Source organism: Panulirus ornatus, chromosome 30, assembly GCF_036320965.1.
Source record: "Panulirus ornatus isolate Po-2019 chromosome 30, ASM3632096v1, whole genome shotgun sequence".
NCBI classification, from domain to species: domain Eukaryota; kingdom Metazoa; phylum Arthropoda; class Malacostraca; order Decapoda; family Palinuridae; genus Panulirus; species Panulirus ornatus.
In genome coordinates, this window is record NC_092253.1 from 16,160,753 (window position 1) to 16,185,678 (window position 24,926).

Sequence of the window (24,926 nt, forward strand, 5' to 3'; positions counted from 1 at the left end):
CGCCACCCTGCCACACATGAAATGGCACCTCCCTCCCCCTGCGCACACACTTCCTCCAATTTTTCTCCATTCAAACTTACCTTCCTATTGACTTGTCCCTCATCCCTACTGAACCGGATAACCTTTACTCTCAGCTTTCTTCTTTCACACACTTTACCAAACTCAGTCACCAGCTTCTGTAGCTTTTCACCTGAATCAGCCACCAGTGCTGTATCATCAGCGAATAACTGACTCACTTCTCAAGCCCTCTTATCGACAACAGACCGATTACTTGCCCCTCTTTCCAAAACTCTTGCATTCACCTCCCTAGCAACCCCATCCATAGACAAATTAAACAACCATGGAGACATATCATGCACCCCTGCTGCAAACTGACATTCAGTGAGAACCAATCACTTTCCTCCCTTCTTACTTGTACACATGCTTTACATCCTCGATAAAAACTTTTCACTGCTTCTAGCAACTTACCTCCCACACCATATACTCTTAATATCTTCCACAGAGCATCTGTATTAACTCTATCATATACTTTCTCCAGATCCATAGATGCTACATACAAAACCATTTGTTTTTCTGAGTATTTTTCACATACATTCTTCAGAGCAAACACCTGATCCACACATCCTCTACCACTTCTGAAACCACACTGTTTTTCCCCAATCTGATGCTCTGTACATACCTTTACCCTCTCAATCAATACCCTCCCATATAATTTCCCAGGAATAGTCAACAAACTTATGCCCCTGTAATTTGAACATTCATCTTTATCCCCTTTGCCTTTGCACAGTGGCACTATACATGCATTCCACCAATTTCCAGGCACTTTGCCATGAACCATACATACATTGAAATCCTCACCAACCAGTCAACAACACAGTCACCCCGTTTTTTTAATGAATTCCACTGCAATACCATCCAAGCCCGCATCCTTGCCTGCTTTCATTTTCCGCAAAGCTTTCACTACCTCTTCAATGTTTACCAAACCATTCTCCTTGACCCTCTCACTTTGCAAACCACCTTGACCAAAACACCCTATATCTGCCACTCTATCATCACACACATTCAACAAACCTTAAAAATACTCACTCCATCTCCTTCTCATTTCACCACTGCTTGTTACTACCTCCCCATTAGCCCGTTCACCGATGTTCCCATTTGTTCTCTTGTCTTACGCACGTTATTTACCTCCTTGCAAAACATCTTTTTATCCTCCCTAAAATTCAATGATACTCTCTCACCCCTACTCTCATTTGTCCTTTTTTTCACCTCTTGCACCTTTCTTTTGATCTCCTGCCACTTTCTTTTATACTTCACCCAGTCATTTGCACTATTTCCTTGCAAGAATCGTCCAAACACCTCTCTCTTCTCTTTTACTAACAATCTTACTTCTTCATCCCACCACTCACTACCCTTTCTAATCTGCCCACCTCCCACCTTTCTCATGCCATAGGCATCTTTTGCACAAGCCATCACTGCTTCCCTAAATACATCCCATTCCTCCTCCATTCCCCGTACATCATTTGCTCTCACCTTTTTCCATTCGACACTCCATCTCTCTTGGTATTTCCTTACACAAGTCTCCTTTCCAAGCTCACTTACTCTAACCACTTTCTTCACCCCAACATTCTCTCTTCTTTTCTGAAAGCCTCTACAAATTTTCACCTTCATTTATCCCCACAAGATAATGATCAGACAACCCTCCAGTTGCCCCTCTCAGCACATTGATATCCAAAAGCCTCTCTTTCACACATCTATCAATTAACACATAATCCGGTGATGCTCTCTGGCCATCTCTTCTACTTACATATGTATGCTTATGTATGTCTCTCTTTTTAAACCAGGTATTCCCAATGACCAGTCCTTTTTCAGCACACAAATCTACAAGCTCTTCACCATTTCCATCCACTTTCAGTTTTACCCCTATCAATCTAGAGTAGTGCTACTCATTCCTTTGCTCTTGTCCTCTCACTAACCCCTGACTTTACTCCCAAAACATTCCCAAACTACTCTTCCCCTTTACCCTTGAGCATCATTTCACTGAGAGCTAAAACATCCAGGTTCCTTTCCTCAATAATGCTACCTATCTCTCCTTTTTTCTCATCTTGGTTACATCCACACACATTTAGACACCCCAATTTGAGCCTTTGAGGAGGATGAGCACTCGTCACATGACTCCTTCTGCGTATCATAGTTTATCTATGTACATTGACGAGTTTAATCTTTTTTGGGGGACGGTATATCTTGATGGAATTATACACAAGGTAGAACTGTTTGAGCAGTTAGAGCAATAGTACTGCAAGTTGTTTACAAAATATGCATTGTAAAAACAGAGGTATCATTTGCCCTTTTCTGTTCCCTTGCTAATACACCCTGCTATAGCAATGTGTCAAATGATAGTTGGAGTGTCCCATCAAGTGTATTTGTACCCCCTTTCAGCTCATATAGGTAGAACTCATGAGGACTATGAAGTGTATGGGTTAAAGCATTTAATACCTCAATTATGTCTGGCATTGGGAATATAACTAATGCCCTCCAGAGTGAAGACACTTTTGAACTTAGAAATCTTCATACATATGTCTTTATCACCCTCAACAGTTCTTTCTTCCTAATCTCTTATCCTGATTTGTTGCTTTCAATTGATAGTTTACTCTTAATTTGATTTCACTCTTGCTTTGCCCTCTATATTCTTCTCATAGTTTCTTTGCTTCTCCTTGCTCATTGTAGCATACTTATTTTCTACTGTTTTGTACCTTTCACATGCTGGCTAACTTTTGGATCACTCATAGACAAAACCCCTTCAGTTGGTCTGTGACTAGTTTTCCTTTATTTTGCAAGTCATAGTAATTAAACAGCTCTGACCATGCTTCTCTCTTGTATGTGGGTGTTATATTATGCCTTTTATTCACTTCTGTTAAAGAAAATGGAATTCAAGAAAATAGATATCCCAAAAACTGTTTTGTAGACTCTTTGTTTGTTTTTGTAGTTTTTATACTGAAAATCACAGTAGTGTTAAATTTTATGCCAGGATTTTACTAATTTTAGAGAACTAATACTGATGGTATTGCTAAAACATTTAAATGAAAACAAATTTATTCTAAAGGTCTTGGGCAGAGAGGAGGAGATTTCAGAAGCTGAACAAAAAGAGAGACAGACCACAGTTACCTGAAGGAACCAAACTCATCTCATTACGAAGACAGGGTAAGAAAATACATTAAGTGTTACTATATTGTCATTATCTTATTAATGTATATTATCATTATTAGACAAACTCAAGATCCTTCCCCTGGAGTCCCTACAGCTTGAGGCTGCATACCACTCAGGAGCAGGAAAATGATGAGACCCTGTGGGGACAGAAAGTTCTGACAAGACTGTAAGACTATACTCCTTTCTGTCCACTGATGATGGTACAACCTTGCTGAAGGTGAATCTTTATTGCAGTGTAACCACTAGTAGGCAGAGTCTTTTAACACCTGTTACTGTTGTATGTGAATATATAGAATTACTTGTCTAAGTATTGATTGATAAGATGAATGGTTAAATAGCTAGGTGTGGACTTCAAGGTCCTGAATTTAAATTCTAATCATGACAATGTCTTCCTGTACAAGGGAATTTACTACCCAGTGTATGACTCAGGTTTGAATAGGTATAGTTCATCCAGGGACAAAGCAATACTAGGTTACTGAAATTTTTAGGGCTTTAAAACATGTGCCCAGATATTGTGGTCTGAATATATCGTAACCTAAACAAAGTCTCTTATACACCTAATGCAAGTTCCAGTTTTTTTTCTACCTGTAATACAGTGTCTGGATATATACTACATGAAACATATAGATATTTTCTGAAATGATCATATGATTATCCAAAATCCTTTCATCAAACTCCTAAAAAATATTATGTAAACTAAGGTAGATTTTGATGTACAGGTACACCACCGATTTTCTGGCACTCTTGGTTCCAAAGCCTTGCTGTATTAACCATTTTGCTGGACCAACCGTGGTCATGTTATGATAATTCATCAACACACCTCTAGCCCACTAATTATATAACTCCTATGTGTCTAAACTATACCGTGGACTGTTAGAAATTTAGATAAAATATCAAATGTGAATTAAATGAATAAGTGAAATACAGGTACTTATACACCTGCTCAGGACTGAGGTGCTCGTCAGCTATGAGTTTCGCAGATTCCCCCAACTACTCGGCAGCTCCTTCATGGTTTGCAGACCGCTTTTCTCCGCATACTTTATTCATGGAAATTCCATGACACTTTTTGAATCTTTGAAACCCTCCTTCACTATATTCACGCACATGTTGTGATTTAAGTTCTCTATGGAACAACTTAGCCTGGTCCATTATCATGCTACCTGACATCACTCCGACACTGTCAAAACCGTTCCATTATCACTCGATTGTACTCAGTACTCTTACCATTTTTCATAGATTTTCTAAATGTCATTTGCTTCTTGGAATCGCTGTCTGCATAGAATTTCATTATTTTCTTTGCGTCTTTATATCATAAACAGTTGATGAACCAATACTGTAGATGTCACTTCTTATGCACCAAAATACCATGGTCCATTTTTTCAACAGTTCTACTTTATCTTGGTCAATATGGACTGGTGTTTACGTTTGACACCACGACTGACACTCTCATATGTCTTAGAAGTCATAGCTAGGGTTAAATTTAAGCAAAATAAGCTAAGAATCTCACAGCATTGCAGTATCACCACCTACAAGTACAGTGTAAAGAATGTACATAAGCGTGCCTTACACACAATGCCATCTGTGGCCGCCCAGTAAACTAGTCTGGTGGCCACGATAATTTCATGTTCCCTCACGTAATTTCGTCTGGACTAAAGGAGGTGCTGAACTATCATTTGCCGGAAATTCGATGGTGTACCTATGTATGTAGAAGCAATGGAGAGAGAGGTTAATCAAGGTGTGAGTTTGAATGGAGAAAACTTGGGGAAGGAAAGTATTTTAGATACCTGGGAGTGGACATGGCAGCAAATAGGACCATGGGATCTGAAGTGATTCATAGGATGGGTGGGGGGGCAAAGGTCCTGGGAGCATTGAGGATTGTCAAGTAATAGGTCACTGTCTGGGAGAACAAAGATGGGCATGTTTGATGGTATGGTGGTCCTGCCACGTAGGTTTTACATGAGATATTACAGAAGAGGGTGAATGTGTCGGAAATGAAACATTTATGGAAAGTATATTGTGAGAAGGGTTGATCAAAAATAAGAAGGATGGGGTAAGACAGAGGTTTGGTTGTAAGAAGAGTATTCTTTCCTAAGTTTACATGAGAAAGACAGGCAACAGGAGGCTTGATTGGCCCATAACTGTGTTGTCTGGTAGAAAAAAAAAAGGATTTTAACTTGACAAGAGAATATGATCCCACTCAGCATTTTTAAGCTATCACTAACTCCTCACTGCTGCACATTAACCTTCTGGTGTCCCCATTACTGCTGTTGTTTATACAGTTTATTCTGGAGTTTCTCTTAGAGTATAGCTGAATTTATAAGATATTTGTTTAAACAACTTTTGAAGGTATTAACAGTTTTAGCCTTCACTCTGTCTGATGGTAGCTTATTCCAGGGCTCATCATTCCTATAGGAAAAGAAGCTTTTTCCCATATCCATACTACATCTTTTATCTTTGAGTTTTATTCTATTTGTTCTGATAATTGTATTTTTTTTGTATTTCAAAAAGATGTTGGTGATTTACTTTATCAAACTTGTTCAGAATTTTGAACACTTGGATAAAGTTGCTGCAAAGTCTACAGTTTTTAAGAGAGAAGAGATCCATTTCTTTTAGCCTTTCTTTGTATGCCAGATTTCTAAGGGATGGGATCAATTTTGTCATGTCTTTGTACTTGCTCTAATTTTTCTTTGTCTTTTTAATAGTTTGGGGACCAAAACTGGACTGCATATTCATGGTGTGGTCTTACTAGAGAATTATAAAGTGTGAGAATTGTTTCTGGTGTTTTGTAATCTATATACCTAGCTATAAAATCTAACATTTGGTTGCCTTTTTTTACTGCATTGTAACATACATTCTTCTCCCTAAAGTGCATAACTTTACACTTGTCCACATTAAACATTATTTGCCATCTGTCTGATCACTCCACTAGTAAGTTAAGATCTCTTTGAATCATTTCGCAGCCCTGCCCACCTATAGCTCTACCTTCTAGTTTAGTATCTTCAGCAAATTTAGTTTCAAAAGGGTGTACTGAAATGGTTTGGACAAATGTAAAAAATGAGTGAGGAGACATTGACAAAGAAGATATATGTGTCAGAAGTGGAGGTGAAGAGGAGAAGGGTAGACTGAATTTAAGATGGAGGGAGGGAGTGAATAAGGTTTTGAGTAGTCAGGGCATGATCATACAGAAAGATGTGAGGTGCACTTGGGACATAGTAAATTGGAGGGATATGGTATACAGGGGACATCATGCTGTTAGTGAAAAAACCAAGGCATATGAAGCTGCTGAGGGAAACCATAGAAAGGTGTACAGGACCTGGTTTTGGATAGAGGGCTGTAGTTTCATTGCATTCCACTTGACAGAGAATGGATGTTAGTGATTAAGGTTAAGAGAGTGATGTGGTAATGAAATGTTTACAGATGAGAGAACTGAACAGGGGGTGCTGAAATGGTTTGGACATATGGAGAGAATGAGTGAGAAAAGGTTGGCAAAGTGGTTACATGTGTTCAAGTAGAGGGAATAAAGAGAATGGGGCAACTGAATTGAAGATAGAATGATGGAGTGAAAAAGGTTTGAACAATTGGGGCCTGAACATTCAGGAGTGTGAAAGGTATGCATGGGATAGAATGAACTGGAATGGTGTGGTATACAGGGGTTGACATGCTGTAGATGGACTGAACCAGGGCATGTAAGGTGTCTGGGGTAAACCATGGAAAGGTCTGTGGGATCTGATTGTGGATAGAGGAGCTGTGATTTTGATGCATTACACATGAAAACTAGAGAATGTATGTGAGCAAACACAGCTTTTCATTTGTTCATGGTACTGCCTCACTAAAGCAGGAAATAGCAATGAAATATGAAAAATAAAAGAAGTTTTTACTGAACTTTTCTTGCATGAGGTTGCACTGAGAGCAGTAAGTTGCCTTTAGCAGGGTTGTATCATCAGGAGTACTGTGTTGTCAAAGAACACCTCACTCAAGAGGAGTTCATCATTTTCCAGGAGCTGGAGGTAGAAAATACTTGGAGAGGCAGGAGTTTATGGAAAAGGGGTCTTGAAGTAACTCCTTGGTCCTGGGGCATTTTTATTTGAAATTCATGAAATACATATATGTTACCAGGCTTTGTCTGCTCATGGTTACACTTAGTATGAAAAGTCATCTCCTTAGAGGCTCTATCATCAGTTGCTGATTGATAATGATAAGGAAAAATCAAAGATAGGGGTTGTGTTAATCAGCAGCTAGTGAAGTGAATACATAGCTTCAGAACAAGTTAGTTCAGTACAATAGAAATTTCTTGCTTCTAAATGTTATGGAATTATGAAGTCCAAAAGTGTTTTCCGTTAGCAGTAATAAAAAACAATTGTTATTTGTTGGGATGGAAATTTTTAATGTTGGGTTGAAGGAGGCTACAATATGGTAAATCATATGCACATCAATTGTATAAGAAAAAATTGGTAATGAAATATCATTAGTCAGAGAAAGTCAGAGGAATATCAAGAATATTTTTTTCTGAAGTGTGTAGGAACCTTGATTATGCTACAGGAGTATGAAGGGAGGTACCAGAATAAAGGTGTTCAAAGGAAATTTGCCAGGGGTAAAGAGTATTGAATATAGAATGTTTCTTTGTTTTCTTTTTAGAGGAAGATGGTGCCCCAACAACAACCAGCAAGAAGGAATGGATTATGAACCCTAAAGGAAAGAGCTATGTGTGTATTTTGCATGAGTATGTCCAGCATGCTCTTAAAAAACAACCAAAATATGTCTTCAAAGAAGTAGGTAAGTAAATATTTAGTATTTGCCTGATTCATGTCCCATGCTCCATACAGTTGTGAGATGGCATCTGTTTTTCTGTAAATGTGTCTGAATGAGAGTGCTATATCTTTAAACTTTTCATCCATATAGTATTCAGTACCGTGGATAATTTTCTCTCTGTATCTTTTTAGTGCAGAGAAGCTTATGTTGTTTCCTAGTCTGTTGCGAAAACCCATACATGTTAGCCTACTGATTGTAAACAAATCATATTTTACTGATCGAAATTCAAATTCTCTACTGTTTGCTGATATACCATACAGATATAACTCACCAAAAATGATATGCAGATTTATCCACACACTGATTTCTAAACATATCTAGAAATATTAGCTTCATAGGAAACATGTTCTCATAATGAATTGTAAGGTTTCACTGTCAGATGGTGCACCTGATGGTGTTATTGGTCTATCCTGTGTGCACCATTGTGGAAATCATGAAAAAACATGCAAAAGATTTATAGAAAAATGGCAGTGTTTTTTTAGTCTTATCATATTACTGCTTTTTAGTACTTACAGAAATTACTCATCAGAGGTATTGTACAGTAGTTAATTTCATTTGGGACATTATTTATTTTGATTGTAGGCCTCAGTGCTTTAGTGCAGGGAAGATGGTATGTTACTTGGCATATAACACAATATTTTTGGCAGCTCACCAATAAAATACCATAATATGTTTTATATGTGCTGAAAAAGGACTGATGATTGGGAATACCTGGTTTAAAAAGCGAGATATACATAAGTATACTTATGTAAGTAGGAGAGATGGCCAGAGAGCGTTATTGGATTACGTGTTAATTGACAGGCGTGCGAAAGAGAGACTTTTGGATGTTAATGTGCTGAGAGGTGCAACTGGAGGGATGTCTGATCATTATCTTGTGGAGGCTAAGGTGAAGATTAGTATGGGTTTTCAGAAAAGAGGAGTGAATGTTGGGGTGAAGAAGGTGGTGAGAGTAAGTGAGCTTGGGAAGGAGACCTGTGTGGGGAAGTACCAGGAGAGACTGTGTACAGAATGGAAAAAGGTGAGAACAATGGAAGTAAGGGGAGTGGGGGAGGAATGGGATGTATTTAGGGAATCAGTGATGGATTGCGCAAAAGATGCTTGTGGCATGAGAAGAGTGGGAGGTGGGCTGTTTAGAAAGGGTAGTGAGTGGTGGGATGAAGAAGTAAGAGTATTAGTGAAAGAGAAGAGAGAGGCATTTGGACGATTTTTGCAGGGAAAAAATGCAATTGAGTGGGAGAAGTATAAAAGAAAGAGACAGGAGGTCAAGAGAAAGGTGCAAGAGGTGAAAAAAAGGGCAAATGAGAGTTGGGGTGAGAGACTATCAGTAAATTTTAGGGAAAATAAAAAGATGTTCTGGAAGGAGGTAAATAGGGTGCGTAAGACAAGGGAGCAAATGGGAACTTCAGTGAAGGGCGTAAATGGGGAGGTGATAACAAGTAGCGGTGATGTGAGAAGGAGATGGAATGAGTATTTTGAAGGTTTGTTGAATGTGTCTGATGATAGAGTGGCAGATATAGGGTGTTTTGGTCGAGGTGGTGTGCAAAGTGAGAGGGTTAGGGAAAATGATTTGGTAAACAGAGAAGAGGTAGTAAAAGCTTTGCGGAAGATGAAAGCCGGCAAGGCAGCAGGTTTGGATGGTATTGCAGTGGAATTTATTAAGAAAGGGGGTGACTGTATTGTTGACTGGTTGGTAAGGTTATTTAATGTGTGTATGACTCATGGTGAGGTGCCTGAGGATTGGCGGAATGCGTGCATAGTGCCATTGTACAAAGGCAAAGGGGATAAGAGTGAGTGCTCAAATTACAGAGGTATAAGTTTGTTGAGTATTCCTGGTAAATTATATGGGAGGGTATTGATTGAGAGGGTGAAGGCATGTACAGAGCATCAGATTGGGGAAGAGCAGTGCGGTTTCAGAAGTGGTAGAGGATGTGTGGATCAGGTGTTTGCTTTGAAGAATGTATGTGAGAAATACTTAGAAAAGCAAATGGATTTGTATGTAGCATTTATGGATCTGGAGAAGGCATATGATAGAGTTGATAGAGATGCTCTGTGGAAGGTATTAAGAATATATGGTGTGGGAGGCAAGTTGTTAGAAGCAGTGAAAAGTTTTTATCGAGGATGTAAGGCATGTGTACGTGTAGGAAGAGAGGAAAGTGATTGGTTCTCAGTGAATGTAGGTTTGCGGCAGGGGTGTGTGATGTCTCCATGGTTGTTTAATTTGTTTATGGATGGGGTTGTAAGGGAGGTAAATGCAAGAGTCCTGGAAAGAGGGGCAAGTATGAAGTCTGTTGGGGATGAGAGAGCTTGGGAAGTGAGTCAGTTGTTGTTCGCTGATGATACAGCGCTGGTGGCTGATTCATGTGAGAAACTGCAGAAGCTGGTGACTGAGTTTGGTAAAGTGTGTGGAAGAAGAAAGTTGAGAGTAAATGTGAATAAGAGCAAGATTATTAGGTACAGTAGGGGTGAGGGTCAAGTCAATTGGGAGGTGAGTTTGAATGGAGAAAAACTGGAGGAAGTGAAGTGTTTTAGATATCTGGGAGTGGATCTGTCAGCGGATGGAACCATGGAAGCGGAAGTGGATCATAGGGTGGGGGAGGGGGCGAAAATTTTGGGAGCCTTGAAAAATGTGTGGAAGTCGAGAACACTATCTCGGAAAGCAAAAATGGGTATGTTTGAGGGAATAGTGGTTCCAACAATGTTGTATGGTTGCGAGGCGTGGGCTATGGATAGAGATGTGCGCAGGAGGATGGATGTGCTGGAAATGAGATGTTTGAGGACAATGTGTGGTGTGAGGTGGTTTGATCGAGTAAGTAACGTAAGGGTAAGAGAGATGTGTGGAAATAAAAAGAGCGTGGTTGAGAGAGCAGAAGAGGGTGTTTTGAAATGGTTTGGGCACATGGAGAGAATGAGTGAGGAGAGATTGACCAAGAGGATATATGTGTCGGAGGTGGAGGGAACGAGGAGAAGAGGGAGACCAAATTGGAGGTGGAAAGATGGAGTGAAAAAGATTTTGTGTGATCGGGGCCTGAACATGCAGGAGGGTGAAAGGAGGGCAAGAAATAGAGTGAATTGGAGTCATGTGGTATACAGGGGTTGACGTGCTGTCAGTGGATTGAAGCAAGGCATGTGAAGCGTCTGGGGTAAACCATGGAAAGCTGTGTAGGTATGTATATTTGCGTGTGTGGACGTGTGTATGTACATGTGTATGGGGGGGGGGGTTGGGCCATTTCTTTCGTCTGTTTCCTTGCGCTACCTCGCAAACGCGGGAGACAGCGACAAAGTATAAAAAAAAAAAAAAAAAAAAAAAAAAAAAAAAAAAAAATGTTTTATATTGTAGCCCCAACTTTACTGTTTGAAAAGTTGGTGGACCTTAGGTATCTGGCAACATTTACTAGTAGATCACAGAGTTGTCTTGCAGAAGAAATTATAAAGAGCTATAGGTGTTAAATGACGAAGGTATGGTAACTGGTACACTTTAAGCCTCTTTAATCTAGCAACTTTGGGAGTTGGCCATTGCTGGACACAGAAAACTCCGGAAAACAGAAATTGTCCCCTAAAGGAGCCCCCAATATAAATATATGCCCGACCCCTAGTCTTGCCACCTCATTTTACATACATAATGCTGTGTTATCAAGGTAGAATGAAGCTTAAAACGAGAAATGATACAACTCTTAATGCTTCCAAACAAGGATTTTATTGTTACATCAGGTTACATCAGAAGTATCCCCAGATGGAGACTCCTCAATATCTTGGGCAAGGGTTTTTTGTGGCATACGACACCAATACCGGGCAGATTTGTCAGCATTATACACATGTTCTGGGGCTAAGTTTTCCACTGCCACTATCTGTGCAAATTCATCCACAAACTTTGTCGCAGCTTTGTAACAGTTAGTTGATGTAACGAATGACCATAGGTTGGTAGCTGGCTTTGGTCTACTTTTATTGATATTGTTGTTTTATTGTTATTGTCAAGACAGCCAGCCAGTGCTGCAGCATCAGTCCCAGCCAGGCAGCTAGCTTATATACCCTCTCTCACTCTGTACCTATTGTTATTAGTTGTTTAATAGAGAACTGGAGGTTTGATCTATTCTTTTGATATGACTTTACACTACAAGCATCTGTGTCAGCAATACACTTTTCACTGCACACACTATGTACTGAAATTCCATGTCTCCACATAAACTTTTGTAATCATCCTTGCGAATATTCACAGTCATAGTCTGGCTTTAGTTCTCTATGAAAACTTTGTCCTGCTTGATAAGCATCACCTCAGAAATGGTTACACCTTCATTACATAGGAGCTTAAACCACTTTATAAGTACACTGCCTAATTCTGTACTCCTGGCACCTTTTAAAATTTTCCAAAACTTTAAACTGTTCTGGCTTTCATTTTCATCAAAAAACTGAATATAAGAAATTAACAGGACTCTTAATTAGCACAGCTGCAGTGTATATAGATTTTTGCACCTTAGTGCTGCTAACAGTACCACCCTAGTGACAGATCTACAAACTAACGGTGGTAGATTCAAAACGTGCTGGACCATGGGAGTTCGCAGGCCACAGAGCTCCGGATTAGAGATACAACCTGTTATTAAGTGTAGTTTGATATATGGAGTGGAGTGCCAATGTAGGCAGAGTGAATTTTGATTAGATTTAAACTCATGCTTTATTAGTTAAGGAGTAAATGGAGGCCATGGCAAAGCATAGATAAATGGACACAAGTTTCTCAGGAGAATGTTCAGTAGTATGAGTCATGTATGTCATGGGAGAGGGAGTGTTCAGTATTTTATTTGGTTTATGTTGAATGCAATGGATGATATGTTGAATGTGTATGTGTTTTTGCATGATGATATTGTTTGGTGTCGGTGAGGTTATGTTGAGAATGTGTGAATAGTGTTACCCAGCACAGGTACACCACCGATTTTCCAGCACTCTTGGTTCCAAAGCCTTGCTGGATTAGCCATTTTGCCAGACCAACCATGGTCACGTAATAATAATTCATCAACAAACCTCTAACCCACTAATCATATATCTCCCATGTGTCTAAAGTATACCATGGACTGCTAGAAATTTGAATTAAACAAATATTGAATGTTTGAGAACCCTAAGATGGTAAGTCTGTCCTTAGATTGTTTGAATCCTGTGGGGTCTTCTTCATCTTCTGTTGTTAGTGTTTTCCTAGATGTGCATCGCCAGAATAATGCAGTTTTGTCTGCATTATACACTTGCTTAGGACTGAGGTGCTCGTCAGCAAGTTTTGCAAAAAATTAGTCCACATACTCGGCAGCTCCTTCGTGGTTTGCAGACTGCTTTTCTCTGCACACTTTATTCATGGAAATTCCATGACACATCTTGAATCTTTGAAGCCATCCTTCATTATAGTCACGCTCATGTTGCGATTTAAGTTCTCTATGGAACAACTTGGCCTGGTAAATTATCATGCTACCTGACATGTCCACTCCATCACTCCGATGCTGTCAAAACCATTCTATCATCACTCAATTGTGTTTAGTACTCTTACCATCTTTCATAGATTTTCTAATTGTCATTTGCTTCTTGGAATCACTGTATGCATAGAATTTCAATATTTTCTCCCTTTGCTTCATTATATCATAAACAGTTGATGAACCAATACTGTAGATGTCACACAGCTTATGCACTGAAACACCATGGTCCATTTTTTCAACTGTTCTACTTTATCTTGGCTCAATGTGGACTGGTGTTTATGTTTGACACCACAACTGACACTCTCATATGTCTCAGAAGCCATAGCTCGGGTTAAATTTAAGCAAAATTAGCTAAGAATCTCTCAGAATTACAGTATCACCAGCAACATGTGCAGTGTAAAGAATGTAAATAAGTGTGCCCTACACACAATGCCATCTGTGGCCGCCCAGTAAACTAGTCTGGTGGCTGCAGTAACTTCAAGTTCCCTCACTTAATTTTGTCTGGACTAAAGGAGGTGCTGAACCATCAGTTACCGGAAATTTGGTGGTGTACCTGTATTACATTGTTTTATTTGTTTTTGATGGAGAGTTTGTAGGCAAAAACTGGGAGGGGTATGGAAGATGTTTTTCTTTTTGATGGAGAGTGTGAAGGTAAAAACTGGGAGAGGTATGGAAGATGTTTTTCTTTTTGATGGAGAGTATGTAGGCAAAAACTGGGAGGGGTATGGATGATGTAGTTGGGCAGTTGACTGTAAACTGAATATGCCTCCCAAGTGGTCTTGTATTAGAACTTTTAATTTGGTTTGTGATTCGTTGATGTTGTTGGATCTGGTACAATCTCTTATTATGCAGAGTGATTTATTTTGAGTTCTTTAAAGTTTATGGATGTTATGTTGACTAGTTATGAGGGCCAGATCTACAGCTAATATAATCTATTGTGGAATGTAAGAATTTTTTGCATATATTTTGCAGGTTTTTATTTTGTTTGAATATAGCTCTTTGTGATGCTTTTAGTACTAAAGTAGTGATTGGAGTGTTGTGTGTATGCCGTATGTAATTAGCTGTTTGTAATTACCTTTTTGCACTGTATGGGGAGGGAATTTTACACTCTTAGGGCCCCATCTCTTGAACACTCTTTACTATCATATAACCTCTTGAATTTATGTATGCCGTCTGTATTAATCATGTCCTCAGTCAGTCTATGCCAATCATCCACCACACCTGTAGTATGAGAGATTTTCTCTATATTCCTATTTACAAGTTTATTTTGTGATTTAATGTTATATCCACTGGTTCCTCTATTCCAGCATCTTTTAAAGTACCACCCACCATCCACTTTATCAGTTTCTTTTACAAACTTAAAGGTGGTGATCAGATCACCCCTTGCTGCTCTCTTCCGATGAGGGTAAATTTAAAGTCTCCCTCTTTTCCCTATAGCTTAGTTCTTTTAATACTGGTACCATCTCTGTTACCCTCCTCTGGACCTTCTCTGTGAGATCTTTGTGCTTCTTCAGGTGTGGTAACGGGACCTGAGAGGCGTATTCTAGTTTAGGCTGTATGTAGGATATGAATAGTTTGATGAATGTTACTGTATACATATATTTGAAAGCTGTTTCGATATTTGCTTACAGGCAGTTTGTCATTAAGCTATTCTCTTAATGTGGGACTGTGGTGACAGATTAGAGATAATATCTACTATCAAGGCTCTATTACACACAGAATCTTGCATCTTACTTCCTACCAAGTAATAATCATACTGTGGCTGTTTTTCGCTCTTGATTACTTTACATTTGCTTGGGATTACATTTTAGACCAACTTTGGAGTCTGTTTAGGTTCCCACATAAGCTGATGTAATCCTCTTTGCTTTTCACTTCCTTCATGACTTTTGCATCATCTGCTAGCATATTTAGGTAGGATCCTATACCTTCAGGGAAATCATTAATGTAGATCAAGAAGAGTAATAGTCCCAGAACCAAACCCAACGGTACTCTATTGGTCACCTCAACCCATTTGGAAAAGCCTCATCCGACAAGTATCCTTTGTTTCCTCACATTGAGAGAATCTTTTATCCAGTGAAGGAGCTTCATCCTTATTCTTACTTCTTGATTCTGCTTTATAATCAACCTCCTGTGTATGGTACAGTGTAGAATGCCTCCTGGCAGTCCAGATACAGACAGTCCACCCAGCCTCCTTTTGTCCAGAACAGAGCTCACTCACTTGTAAAACTCTGAGTGGTTAGTTATGCATGACCTCCTTTCTCTCACTGAGGACGTTTCTCCTTCACAGATAGTCATCCTTATTTTTTAAGATTACCTTTTTCAAAACATTACATAACATTCATTAGTGAGACCAGTTTGTAGTACAATGCCTGTTCCCAATCTCCTTTCTTATATGTAGGGATGACGTTTGTCCTTTTCCATTCCCATAGCAATGTGCTTCTCTCCAGTGACATTTTGAACAGTAATTCACTAGTGGTCTGGCAAGCATATTTGTAAACCTATTTAGCACAAATGATGAAATTTCATCAGGATCATGAGCCTTGTATTGATATGGTTTCTAGATGTTTCAGTGATTTTCAAAACCTCCCCATTCCCTCTTATTGTTGTTTGGGCTATAATGTCTTCCACTGAGAAAAAATCTAAAGTTACTGTTTAGTTCCTCATATATCACTACATAATCCTGTACAATATTTCCCTCTGAATCCCTTACCCTGATAAGTAGCTCCTTAACTGAGAACTGACCCCTGATAGATATATGGAATAGTTTTGCATTTTTATCTGCCTTGTTCACAGTATTCTTTTCAGTTCACATTATTCTTTTCAAAGTTTTTTGTTTCACTTTTTGTTTATGTTTATTTATTTATTTTGCTTTGTTGCTGTCTCCCGCATTGGTGAGGTAGCGCAAGGAAACAGATGAAAGAATGGCCCAACCCACCCACATACACATGAATATACATACACGTCCACACACGCTAATATACATGCCTATAAATCTCAACGTATACATATATATATATATATATATATATATATATATATATATATATATATATATATATATATATATATATATATATATATATTTTTTTTTCATACTATTCGCCATTTCCCGCATTAGCGAGGTAGAGTTAAGAACAGAGGACTGGGCCTTTGACGGAATATCCTCATATGGCCCCCTTCTCTGTTCCTTCTTTTGGAAATTAAAAAAAAAAATGAGAAAATATATATATATATATATATATATATATATATATATATATATATATATATATATATATATATATATATATATACATATATCCCTGGGGATAGGGAAGAAAGAATACTTCCCACATATTCCCTGCATGTTGTAGAAGGTGACTAAAAGGGGGAGGGAGCGGGGGGCTGGAAATCCTCCCCTCTCATTTTTATTTTTTAATTTTGCAAAAGAAGGAACAGAGAACGAGGCCAGGTGAGGATATTTCCTCAGAGGCCCAGTCCTCTCTTCTTAATGCTACCTTGCTAATGCGGAAAATGGCGAATAGTTTGAAAGAAAGAAAGAAATATATACATATACATATACATATATACACATAATTCATACTGTCTGCCTTTATTCATTCCCATCGCCACCCTGCCACACATGAAATAACAACCCCTTCCCCCCACATGTGAGCGAGGTAGCGCTAGGAGAAGACAACAAAGGCCACATTAGTTCACACTCAGTCTCTTGGTGTCATGTAATAATGCTCCAAAACCACAGCTCCCTTTCCACATCCAGGCCCCACAGAACTTTCCATGGTTTACCCCAGATGCTTCACATGCCCTGATTCAATCCATTGACAGCACGTCGACCCTGGTATACCACATCATTCCAGTTCACTCTATTCCTTGCACGCCTTTCACCCTCCTGCACGTTCGGCCTCGATCTTTCAAAATCTTTTTCACTCCATCTCTCCACCTCCAATTTGGTCTCCCACTTCTCCTCGTTCCCTCCACCTCTGACACATTTATCCTCTTGGTCAATCTTTCCTCACTCATTCTGTCCATGTGACCAAACCATTTCAAAACACCCTCTTCTGCTCTCTCAACCACACTCTTTTTATTACCACACATCTCTCTTACCCTTTTATTACTTACTTGATCAAACCACCTCACACCACATGTCCTCAGACATATTATTTCCAGCACATCCACTCTCCTCCGCACAACTCTATCTATAGCCCACGCCTCGCAACCATATAACATTGTTGGAACCACTATTTGTTCAAACATACCCATTTTTGCTTTCCAAGATAATGTTCTTGACTTCCACACATTCTTCAACACTCCCAGAACTTTTGCTTCCTCCCCCACCCAATGATTCACTTCCGCTTCCATGGTTCCATCCGCTGCCAAATCCGTTCCCAGATATCTAAAACACTTCACTTCCTCCAGTTTCTCTCCATTCAAACTTACCTCGCAATTGACTTGTCCCTCAACCCTACTGTACCTAATATTATTACCTTGCTCTTATTCATATTTACTCTCAGCTTTCTTCTTTCACACACTTTACCAAACTCAGTCACCAGCTAAAGTTCTACCTATATGTTTATCATTGCATGTCTCAAAGCGCCTTTGCTTTATTACATCTTTTATTAAACCATTCCTTCCCATTTCTTTCCATTCTATCTGTATATGAGACTTGAGATACCCATGCCTCTACTCCCTCACCATAAATTTCACAGAACTCAACATAACACCCAAGTTCCTGACTACTGAATTCCATTTCCCAATCTATGTTACCATGGATATGTTTGAGGTTTGTGTAGTTTCCATGATTATGTCTATTTTCTGTCTTATCTCTGTTCTTTTAATGTCCTCTTTTACAACATATTCAAACTTGAGCATTACATGATCATTTCTTCCAACTGGGGTATCATATGTAATATTCTCAATATCCATGCTAGTATGACTGAAGATAACATCTAGTATGATGGTGTATCAGTCCCTATCATCCTACTGTTCTCTGTGAAATGCTGGTGCAGGAAATTTGCCAACGTACACTCTAAAAACTCGTGCATTGTGCATCCATGATCCCCTATCACCATGAGAATCCAAATTCCCCAGGTCTGTTTCTTTATAACTGAAATCCCCTATTATCAGTAGTTTACCATTTGTCAATCTCTTTGTTTCGTGTGTTGGAGATTATTATTGCAATTAGTATTGAAGCTGATATTGATCCTTTTTATGCTCATAATGGAATTACTTCAATTCAAAACATACTTACCTCCACTTTAAATGTTCATATAGTTAAAAATTCTTTTATTCATTTTCCTAATTTACCTTTAAAATTTTTTCTTTTCACTTTTTCCAGAGAAGCTTTGTAACTTACTTTATCAAGCGCTTCAGAAAAATCAAGAAAAACTGTAATTACCTATTTTTGCTGTACAGGAAGCAAGATTTACACTCATGGGGCCTTATCTCTTGAACACTATCATATAACCTTTTGAATTTATGTATACTGTCTGCATTAACCATGTCCTAAGTCAGTCTGTTCCAAGCATCCCCTACTCATATACTATAAGAATATTTCTTTACCTCCTTGTATACAAGCTTCATATTTAATTCTATGTAACGGTCTTTGGTTCCTCCATCCTCATACCTCTTAAAGAGCAGTCCACTGTCCACTTTGTCAATCTCTTTTAAACAGTTAAAGGTTGTGATCAGGTCACCCTTTACTCTTCCTTCTTCCAAGATGGGTAGATTTAAAGTCTCCAGCCTTTCCATGTGGCTTAGTTCTTTTCAGTCTGATACCATCTTTGTTTTCCTCCTCTGGACTTTCTCCATGAGCTCTTTGCACCTCTTTAGGTGCAATGACTAAACCTGAGAAGCTCATTCTAGTTTTAGCTGTATGTGGAAAATGAAAAATTTGCTATATAATTCTTTATTCATGTACTTGAAAACTATTTTGATAATTTGATATTTGTTCTAACATGGGACCCTGGCAACAAGTTAGGGATGTCTGCTTCCAACTTTAAGAGTCTGTTTAGGTCTCTTTGTAAGTTAATGTAGTCCATTTTGCATTTTGCTTTTGTTTTGACATTTCCATCATCTGCAGACATATTCAGGAAGGATTTTACACCTTTAGGCAAGTCATTCATTAATGTGGACCAAGAAGAGTAATGTTCCCAAAACCAAAGTCTGAGGCACTCTACTGGTCACCTTAACCCATTTGGAAAAGACTTCTCTAACATGCATCCTTTATTTCCCCTCCCACTGAGATAATCTTCTACCCAACAAAAAACTTTCCCCCTTATTCCTGCTTGTTGATTCACCTTCATAATCAGCCTCCTATTTGGCACAGTGTCAAATGCCCTTGGACAGTCCAGATAGAGAGAGTCCATCCAGCCTTCCCTTTTGTCCAGGAGTGAGCTCACTGTCTTGTAAAACTCTTAAGAGATTAGTTGCACACGACCTTTTCCTTAAACTTTGCTGTCTATCACTTAGGAAATTTCTTCTTAGAAAATCATCCACTTATTTCCCAATAACCCTTTCCAGAACCTTACGCACTACACTTGCTAGTGAAACTGGTCTGTAGTTCAGTGCCTGTTCCTGTTCCCCTGTCTTGTATATAGGTATGATGTTTGCCTCTTTCCATTCCTTTGGCACTATGCTTATCCCCAACGACATCTTAAACTGTAATTCAAGTGGTCTGTCACATGTATCTGCACACCTCTTGAGCATATATGATGAAATTTCATCAGGACCATGAACATGTATGGTTAAGTCCACTTGGTAATATGTTATCACGTTTTCTATATATTGCAGCAGTTTTCATCTTCCTTGTGTTAGGACTATTCTGTCTTCCACTGTGAAAACACTTTTGAACTTGCTATTCACTTCCTAACATACCCTTACATCATTCTTTACAATATTTTTCTCTGAATCCCTTATCCTGATTAGTTACCCTTAACTGACAACTGTCCCCTGATGAATTCATGGAATGGTTTTGGATTTTCAGCTGCCTTGTTCTCAGTATTCTTTTCAATGTTTCTTTGTTCCTCTTTTCTTATCTTGCTATACTCATTTCTTTCTCTTTTATACCTTGTCACTGCTAGCTATCTCCCTGTGTTTGCCACTGCATGTCTCAAAGCTCCTTTGTCTTGTGACATCTTCTATTAAACCATTCCTTCCAATTTGTTACCATTTCCTCTGTATTTGAGGCTTGGAGTACTCATGCCTCTACTCCCTCGGTGTAAATTCACAGAACCTCTCAACACAGCACCCTGGTTCATGGCTACTGAATTCCATTTCCTAGTCTGCTTTACAAGAGAATTATTCAGGTTTGAGTAGTTTCCACAATTATATCTCATTTTATTTTCTGTCTTGTCTGTTCTTTCAATGTCCTTTTTTACCACATATTCAAACTTGAGCATCACATGATCACTTCTTCCAGTTGGTGTATTATATATAATGTTTTCAATATCCTTACTGGTAAGAGTGAAGATAGAGTCTAGTAATGATAGTGTATCAGTCTCTATTATCCCAGTGTGCTTTGTGACATGCTGGTACAGAAATTTTTTTTGTATACAATATAAAAACTTGTATTTCCATGACTCCCTATCACTATGAGAATCCAAAGTCCCCTGGACTCTCTTTTCATAATTGAAATCCCTCATTATCAGTAGTTTACCATCTCTAAGAAGTGAGTGTTTTGCTGCTTCATGTACCACCCGGATTATTTATTCATTGTTATCATCTCATATTTGTTCCAGTTCATTACAAGTCTTCAGAAGATTATATACAAATAACACCACATTGCTCATTCTCCCTGCTCTTACTATTCCCATTATGTATGGTTTGAATGGGCACTCCTTCACTATTTCTTAAGACTTCAGGCTGCCTTTTATTAAGATGACAAATCCTCCCCCCTTTACCATCTCTTTCCTTTTGTGCTATCATGTACCCCACTGAGCAGAACAGGTGAGAGTTTATCTCTTCGTTAAGCTTAGTTTCATGACTTCAGTGATATTAGGTACACATTCCCTTATATTATCTTTGAATTCTAGTTCTTTGCCACTTACTATTAACTCATCCACATTTAAATACATTACTTTGAGTCTTATGTTACGTTCTCCTAACACTCCTGCCCTATTTGCAGTTCTAGCTGGCCTACTCCATCCTCTTGCCATATGTTGCACCTCCAGTTTTTTGTCTTCTGACTTCACTCTTTTCTCCCTGTCTTCCTTTAATCTGCCACACTTGATGAGTATCGTACTGTATTGCACCTTGTCTTTAAGATTCTTAGCTTTCCTCCATGTCTTTAAGATTCTGAGCTTTTCTGAGTACTTCCTGTCTAGATGACTCCAAGTCATAACTGGTTGTCCCCTCACATCTTGGTTATAGCTTATTTCTCTTCTTTCCTCCCTTTGCCTTTCTTCTTTATCTTGTGTATGATCTTCCATCCACTTTTCAGCTAGATCCTTTGGTGTAGTAATGTTAACTTCTATGTATCCAACCTACTCTATAATCTCACTTATGACTAGCAAGCACTGATCCTGTGCACTTCATTGATTGCTTCATCTCTAACAGAGCATTTCACTTTTTCAACCTCTATGCTCTATTTCCTGTTTACCTCTGTGTCTCCTTGGGTCTATTTTTCTCTCCTGCATTCTTAACTCTTGAGCTGCCTCCAGATTTGCTCTTAATCTTTCCAGCTTTTTCTTCAATCAGTCTTTGTGTGTGTTTTTGTCCTTTTTCCTACTTGGTCAGCTTTCATTATGATTTCACCAGATTCAGTGTGCACTGTTGTCCTTTCCTCCATTTGAAAGTCTCCAGGTAATCCTCCTACAATTTCTTGTTCACTGTTTCCATCATCAAGTTTTTCCTTCTGTTGCACAGTCTTAAGTACTTGAGACTGTGCCTTCTCATTATTGGCTTCATCTTTCCTCAGAATTGGTATCAACTGGGCCCCTTCCCCTAAACTGTGGTGTTGTTATTCTTTAGTCTTATGGGTTCCTTCATGGTCCTTGAATTGCTTCTTCACTTTATGTATCTCTAATTCTATTTGGTATATCCTCTGATATTGCTCCTTCACAAGTTCCCTTAGCATCCTTAAACATTTGATGTCTGGTGTTTTCCTGCTGTCTCTAATCCTCTCTTTGCCAATCTTGTGAATACTCAAAACTTGGTGCCTTGGTTGGTAAAGTGGTGTACATTATTGTAAGTGTGTATGCCCCAAACCATGGTACCTATTTTTACAGTATACGGAGACCCATATTGTGGAACCCCATATCATGGATTTTTTTGTCATTGAATAGCCTTTTCAAATTACTGTAAACTGCCAGCATTTACTTTCACATTGGTTTGTTCATTCCATCCATCATACCACCCTAACACCAAACTAATATTTGTTAACATCATTTCTAACTAGCTGTTAACTAACTTTTTTAATAACTTGTGATTTCTCTGGTGCTTTATCCTTCAAAGAACTGTTCAATATCAGCATCATCCAGCTGATTTAGAGACTTGATGGTGGAGGGATTGAAACCTTCACATTCTCTATTCTCAGTTATTTTGAGCACATCACCTCTCACCTTACTCATATTCCTGCCCGCTGTGACCTTTTTCCTAATATTCTGGATCTGTACAGAATCTCACCTCCAATTGGTTCATGTGATTACACCGTCGTAAATGTATATATTTTAACGGCACCTCCCCCTCCAAGGGCCCCCTGTAAGTAAAAATACTGACACCTCAACAAAGCTGACTGGAATAACTTACGTAAATTCTCTTCTGACCTTCCTTGGCTGAATTACTGTCTCTTATATGGTGATGCTTCTGTCTCCACCAAACACATAGCAGAGGTTATTCTTGTGGAAATGGGAGCACTTATCCCCTCTTCCTCCAAGACAACTTCTTCATCCAATCCATGGATCAGCCGTTCTTGTTGAGGCCATTCAGGCAAGGGATCAGGCACATGGGGCTTGGAAAAGCTCTCCTTCCTTTTATTACCGCTTATAATCACTGCAAGCACATCATCTGTGAGGGAAAGCATTCCTTTATTCAAAGGAAATGTGATAACCCCTTTTTGTCATCCACTGATAGGTCTTTTTGGTTTTTAGCTGAAGGCATCTCTAATAACTTCTGTCACTCAACCTTTCCTTCACTTTTCCATTCTGTTGGTACTATATCTGTCTCTCCTGCAGACAAAGCATCTCTCATTTTGGTTCCTGTTTCTACTCAAACTTTGCCTTGAATGACTAGCATTCTTTCACCCCTGATGCTCTTCTTACTAATCCTTTGCCCCTTCCTGTAATCTCTGTTCTGTCTGTCTGAAAAGTGCCTCTCTCTCTGGACACAAGTAAGGCTTATGGTCCTGATGGCATCCTTTCCTGTGTACTGAAAGAGTATGCCTCTGAACTTGCATCTATTTTTACTTGTTTGTTCCATTTCTTTTTAAAAACCAAAACGTTTCCATCTCCTTAGAAGCATGTATTGATACATTCCATCCCTGAAAAGGGTGACCATTTTGACCCTGCTAAATATCATCCTATTGCTTTGACATCTCCCATTTCCAAAGTCTTTGAATCCCTCCTTAACTCCCATATCCTTAGACACCTCAAAACTCAGTGTTCTCTCTGTTCACCAGTATGGCTTCCATAAGGCATGATTCATTGGTGATATTCTTTCCTATCTTAATGTCTGGTCATCATCACTGAAAGATTTTTGGGAGTCTTATTTAGTTGCCCTTGATCCTTGACATATCCAAAACATTTGACAGGGTGTGGCATAGGGTTCTCAACTCTAAACTCTCTTTTTTTTTTGGCTTCCCTCCCTCATTTTGCTCCTTAAAATATCGCTTCCTCTTCAGCTGATCTATCTCTGTGGTTGTTGATGGATGAGCCTCCCCCCTTTCCTCCATTGACAGCAGTGTCCCTTAAGGTTCTCTTGTGTCCCTTTGGCTCTTCTTCTTTTTTTCAGCAATTTCCTCTCCTTCACGAATAATCAAATGTTGTCGACATAATACTGCATTCATCCATATCCTTTGATTCTACTTCTCTCACTTGATCTCATCTAGTCTTGACACTGCTTCCAAATAAAATCAGAATTGACAGGATATCTCAGAGGGGTAGACAAAATATATTTAAGTTTAATGCTTCCAAGACCCAGTTTCTTCCCATCTCTCTATCAAAAACTCCTCACAACTCTCATCTCTCCTTTGACAGATCTGTAATTCCACTTCCTGACTCAGTGAACATACTTGGTATCATTGTAACATCCACTTTTTCTTGGAAACCCCACATTATGGAAATAGCTAAGTCTGCCTCTAAGAAACTGGCTGTCCTGTTTAGATTTCAAAACCTCTTTTCATCTGAATAGTTGCTCTGTGTATACAAAGGATTGATTCCATTTATACAAAGGACTGATTCATCTTTATATGAAGTACTGCTATCACATTTGGGGTGGTTCTATCTTTGCATCCTCACTTGACAGAGTTGACTC

The 24,926-nt window shown here is 38.9% G+C and overlaps 1 protein-coding gene across 2 annotated transcripts in view; it reads left to right on the forward strand.

Annotated features, from left to right (window-relative positions):
• Positions 1 to 24,926, forward strand: part of pasha (partner of drosha) — a 458,101-nt gene that overhangs the window by 237,527 nt on the left and 195,648 nt on the right. For both annotated transcript variants that reach the window (XM_071679815.1, XM_071679814.1), the window contains exons 6-7: positions 3,101 to 3,198; positions 7,840 to 7,977. In XM_071679815.1, the coding sequence (XP_071535916.1) occupies positions 3,101 to 3,198; positions 7,840 to 7,977 (236 nt within the window). The remainder of the gene's footprint in view (positions 1 to 3,100; positions 3,199 to 7,839; positions 7,978 to 24,926) is intronic.